This window comes from Alosa sapidissima, chromosome 23 (assembly GCF_018492685.1).
Source record: "Alosa sapidissima isolate fAloSap1 chromosome 23, fAloSap1.pri, whole genome shotgun sequence".
Lineage (NCBI taxonomy): Eukaryota > Metazoa > Chordata > Actinopteri > Clupeiformes > Clupeidae > Alosa > Alosa sapidissima.
In genome coordinates this window covers 13,978,803-13,984,802 of record NC_055979.1, presented here as the reverse complement: position 1 = coordinate 13,984,802, position 6,000 = coordinate 13,978,803, and the positions used below count along the sequence as shown (strand labels likewise).

The following is a 6,000-nucleotide window of genomic DNA, read 5'->3' as shown; positions in this document are numbered from 1 at the left end:
GCTCCAATGTAGCTCCCATGGCCCTCTCTAGTTCTCATCTCTTCTGTCCATACCAGCATTTCCTGAAATTCTGACACAGATTTACCCCGTTGCACCATGGAAGTTCTAGTAGCTCTGGTACTGTAGGGTTAGAACCCTCCTCGGCATTTCAGGACCATGGCCAGTTACCTTGTCGCCAAGTTAGCTTGAACTCTTTCACAACTAATCACTGTTATGGGGGAATGTGTATTATGCATGTGTGTGTGTGTATGTGTGTGTGACAAACAAACAATCAAACACACAAACAACACACATCAAACTCTTGGACTGTCAAATCCACCCACCACCAGCATTACTGCAAAAGGGAGAAATCCACCCTCTAGTCCGACTGAAAGAGGAAGAGAGATCTATTCCTTCTTCTCTACCCTCTCCTCTCCTCCTCTAGTACGACTGAAAGAGGAAGAGAGATCTATTCCTTCTTCTCTACCCTCTCCTCTCCTCCTCTAGTACGACCGAAACAGGAAGAGAGATCCAACCCTTCTCCTCTCTCTCATCCTCTAGTACGACCGAAACAGGAAGAGAGATCCTTCCTCTCTCCCTTTCCCCTCTCCCTCACAGCTGTGTAAAGAGTTTACTGATCACAGCAGGGGAGCTTATCACTTCTAAACACTCGATTGATTCATCCACCAGTGGTGCAGAATTTCATAACAGTGTTTTTATGTGTGTGTCTGGTGTGTGTGTGTGTGTGGGGGGGGGGGGGGTATAGAGGGGTGATGCAGTGATGCATATACAGTATAGCTATATATATATATGAGTATAAGTATAGTATAGTAAGTATATATACTCTTTTGATCCCGTGAGGGAAATTTGGTTTCTGCATTTATCCCAATCCGTGAATTAGTGAAAGACTGCCTGCAACAACAGCGGCGCTTGGGGAGCAGTTAGGTGCCTTGCTCAAGGGCACTTCAGCCGTTCCTACTGGTCGGGGTTTGAACCAGCAACCCTCCGGTTATAAGTCCGAAGCGCTAACCAGTAGGCCACGGCTGCGAGAGGGGAGGAGGGAGAGAAAGGAGAGGGGGCAATAGGCACTTTTAAAAACCTTTACTGCAAATTTATTTTAAAAAATCAAATCACTTTGTATCAGCAATTCAAAGCCTTTGGTCTGCCTTCAGTCTGCATTTTATGGAGTGATGAATGACTGCATGAGTCTCGTCTATTTCACGTTTTTCATTGATATTGCATGTTACAAAATATTTATGTTGAATAAATAATATGTGTACTCCACGTAGTTTCAAAGTTGTAACTTTGGCAACAATGACTTCATTCATGCCGATAAAGCATCAATTCGTTAGAGAGAGAGAGAGAAAAGTGTGGCAAAGCAGCAGTATTCCAGCTTCAGCTTCAGATTTTGGCCTTTCAAACACTGCCACAAAAAGCGATTTGGAGGCAACACGGTCTTGTACATGCCAGGGAGAAAAAATGTGATGAGTGTTGCGATGGGCTGGGTGGGTATGCATTTATAAGTGGGGCCCAGAGCTTCTCAGTTTAAGGGCCAGACAGAATCAATAGCACCAGATGTAGCCGCTAATTGCCTATCACAGTCAGTACAAACATAGTTGGGCCCAGCAAGGCACACTGGCAGCTAACATCCCCCAATTACCCCCGCCATGAATTAATCCTCAAATTTAGTCACACAGACACACACACACACACACACAAACACAGACTCTCACATACAGTAAATATACAAGCAGGCCCCCCCCTGTCTTCTCCCCCTCTCTCTCTCACACATGCACACACACACGGCAAGTGTGGCGGTGAAAAGTTTATTTTCAAATTGTGCTGTGCTCCACCAGAATGTATAATCGATGGAACAAACCTCAAAGCGTCCTCTAGGGAGTTCATTAAAATCCATGAGCTGGCACCGAGAGCCGCACAACTTTTACTTTCTGGATATCCGAGTGTGCGAGACACACTCACACTAACATGCACGCCACCATCTTCTCACAGGTGGAGGTGTGCGGAAGGAACCCCATGCCCCCAGGAAACCCCCCAAATCTCCCTGTTTGTCTTCCCACTGACCAGACACTGACCCTCCATGTCGAGCACAGCAGTGCTGACCGCCACGTTCCCCCCCCCCCCCCCTTTTTATTCCTGTTTTGGCACTTCATTTGTAGGCTTAGACGATGACAGTTATAATGAATCTCGGACTAATAAAATACCACGGTCCACAGTGCCTGTAGCTACATCCTCATAAGTGTCCAAGACTTTTTAAGTTATTAACGAGAGCTAAGTTATCCAGGTTTAGGGGTTTATGTCGAGCCCTTCATGGTCTGTCAAAACACCCAACACACTTGACGTAAGCTGGACAAGTGCATCACCGATAGCAGCCTATGCTGGGATGAATCTATGACAAAGATATAGAAGTACCCTGTCAGACCCTGTTACAGTAACATGTGAGAAGTAAGGAAAATAAACTGAGAGTAATATGTGTTGCAATATGAACAAGTGAATTCCATTTATTTATTTATTTATTTATTTATCCAAATGAAGGGGTTTTGTAGTAGATCGACACCTCCAACTGCCTTGTGCTTAGTCTGTACGTGAATGGGTTCAGAAAGTCTACTTCCAGCCTCCGTCTCCATTTCTTGGGATAAGTCAACGGCATTACACTGAGATGAATCTAGCCTTGGCATTACACATATCTAGCAGTCCAATGCCAGACCAGGTATACATCTGTCTGACAAAGAGTTTTCTGCCGAGAAACAAATTACTGGAACATGTGGATCTGAGATGCCTCGAAAAACAAACACTACTAAGGCTGTACACACTGACCTCTCCTCTAAGAACCACTACAAACCTCTGCAGGCCTCTGTACTTTTACAGGAACAAGGATGGGTGCTGGCCTTAGTCAGTCAATCGTATTTCTTCACAATTCTTAGAGCACAGGACTAAAACCAGACGAAACGAATACGCTCATTGGAACATTCTCCAGACAATTTCCTTTACACTTTGAAGAAATTGACCCGATCTCCTAATTTACATTGACTTTCAATTCATTTGCACCAGGCCGTAAGGCCGTAAGAGTATATCCATTCTAGACTCCATGTTGTGGAGGCTCGATCAGGGCCATTAGCGATTAAGCATTAGACCGTGGCATTAAAAGCAGTACCTTCATACCTTTAACCTGGCTGAACCCTACCTGTGATTGGCTCACCTCAGCAGGTAATGAGATCGTTAACTCAAGTGCCTGGATCAATTACTGATTAATTATACATGTCTAATTAGACATGCTCATGCCAACTGACAGGAATCCAGGACGCAATTGGAACCACTGTTAGTTGATTAGTGGAAATGGGAAGTGCTACAAGATAGCAGGGATAGAACTGCTCTCTAACTGAGAGAGAAGTGGTCAGTGTGGATTAATTTAAGGATTACACACATACACACACACACTACACACTTTTCAAGCCGAGAGCTCAGCTGAGCTATTTGAATGATAATTGACTGCCTTAGGCCGTGAGGCATTAATCCCAGCACTTCAACTCCATTAGATGGAGACCAAACTAAAGTGAGCAGCTGCTTTCCGTACTGCTCTCCGCCACTCTGTTTTCTCTCCATCTCTCTCTCTCTCTCTTTCTCTCTATCTTTCACATTTCTCCTTTTCCTCCTTCACTTATTCCTCTCATCCCTCTCATGTGCTTCTCTCATTCACCAAAACTCTCTTTCATGTTTTCCCTCACCCTCATTCACCATCTCCTCTCCTCTCCATTCACTCTCTTCACCCCCCCTCTCTGACTTCACTCTCTTTCTATCTCTCTTTTCCCCTTTTTCTTTTTTCTCTTCCTCACTTTTCATCCTCTCTCTCTTTTTCTCTTTCATTTCTCACTTGCTCTCTCTCACACACATACTTTATTTTCATCCTCGCACTTTCTTTCTCTCAATCTTTCTTTTCCATCTGCCCTCTGATTTTAAAAAAACACCACTTCGTCTCTAACTCTCTGTCCCTCCATCCTCCTTTCCTTCGGACTCACACCCCCATCACCACACCGCTCACCCATCACCCCTCCACCTCCCCGTCTCGATCCATCTTTTCTGCAGATTGAGTCGGCAGCAACCTGCGTAATCCCTGCGGAAATCCAATTAACATGGGGCCTGCTAGACTGAGTGGCACAGCGTGGCGTTTTAGGCAAATAAGGGGACCCAGACGAAACAAGCGAGCCGTCGACTCCGCGGCGAACCCGCGCCGGATCCGGGCGGCTCTCCGGTGGCACAAGTCTCGGGTCTCAGCTGTGGTTTGAGGAGTGGCATAATGAGGGGCGAGACGTTGCTGAGGGAAGCACGAACCCAATCACACGACAGGCAGACAGCCTAACCCCCCCACCGCCAACACCCTCAACCCCCACCTCCCACCCTCCGCGGCTAAAAATATCCTCCAAGGCAGTAGTCTCCCCAGAAACAAGAGATGCTCAACCCCGGAGCAAGTGACCCCAACTACAGCTTGCCATGATCATACAGATATGTCCTTCCAGGTCACTTCTAGGTCAAAGGGCTCAACACACGCAGTCATGACCAGAGAATACATGTGCATGCCACCCGGCTAACAACAAATTCTTTTCTTTTTTTTTAATCAATTCAGCCCAACTTTGGGTGGCCATAAAATCACATCAGACACACACATCCATCGACACACAAAAACAAACAAGCAATTAAACAGTCCACCCCATTGAGTACATTATCATTATATCCAGACACAGGAAAACACAGCAGGAATAGCACCAGGTGCTGTAGACAATGCCCCTGGTACAGGTCTGATGCTGATCTCAGCCAGAGGCATCTGCTGTATTGAGTGCACACTGCACAGTGTTGAGTAATCTCAGTGTTCATAGTGTAGCAGTATGCTGCTCAGCGTTGAGTATTCATACTAGTGAGTATACTAGTGAGATGACCCTGGTACGGATCTGAAACTAATCTCAGCCTGATCTGAGCTAGTGGCATCTACTGTTTTGAGAGCTCAGTGTTGTGTGTGCACAGTGTTGGGTATTGCTCAGTGTTGAGTATTGCTAGGTGTTCAGTAAGCTGCTTGGTGTTGATTATTGCTAAGTGTTGAGTATTGCTCAGTATTCATGGGTTTCATCAGGTCCCTTTCCACAGGTGTATTAATCAAGCACCATGCAGTCTGCATTGATAATTAAGGTGCTTGATTTTATACACCTGTGGAACGGGACCTGATGAAACCCATGAATTGAGTATGGTCAGTGTTGAGTACGGTCAGTGAGGAGTATTGCTTAGTGTTGAGTATTGCTCAGTATTGATTATGGTCATTGTTGAGTATTCTCAGTATTGAGTATTGCTCAGTATTGAATACGGTCAGTATTGAATATGGTCAGTATTGAATACGGTCAGTGTTGAGTATGTTCAGTTTTGAGTACGGTCAGTATTGAATATGGTCAGTGTTAAATATGGTCAGTGTTGAGTATGGTCAGTGTTGAGTAGTGTTGCTCAGTGGCGATGAAGAGCTCAGTACTGACCAGACGTCCTCTGCGTCCTCGTCACACTCGGCGCCGAACTGGCAGATGTCGCAGGTGGACGTCTCTCTCTGGCTGGTCTCTGCTGAGCCCTCACCACCAGCTGGGGGAAACACAGGAGAGGGACGTCATACACACACATGGGCGCGCACACACACACACACACACACACACACACACACACACACACACACACACACACACACAAACATTTCACACCCAAACATGAAATACACATAGACATAGTCAGAGACCACAACATAGACATGTTTGGGAAAATGCATGTATATAAAACAAGGAGACCCATATTTGTACACTATGTAGAAACATATAAGAGATATAATTACTGTAAACATTCTGAGAAACACATGCCTACACCAACACAGTAGACACATCAAGTCAGACAATCAAACAGATGATACACCCACACACTCACAGGCGTGAACAGAAATATCCAGACGCCACAAAACAATTAGTGCCACACATTTGAGTG

The 6,000-nt window shown here is 45.5% G+C and overlaps 1 protein-coding gene across 1 annotated transcript in view; it reads right to left on the bottom strand.

Annotated features, from left to right (window-relative positions):
* The window catches only part of tmeff2b (transmembrane protein with EGF-like and two follistatin-like domains 2b), a 67,981-nt gene that overhangs the window by 11,971 nt on the left and 50,010 nt on the right, over positions 1 to 6,000 (bottom strand). The window contains 1 exon segment of the mRNA XM_042081112.1: positions 5,511 to 5,610. Coding sequence (XP_041937046.1) covers positions 5,511 to 5,610 — 100 coding nt within the window.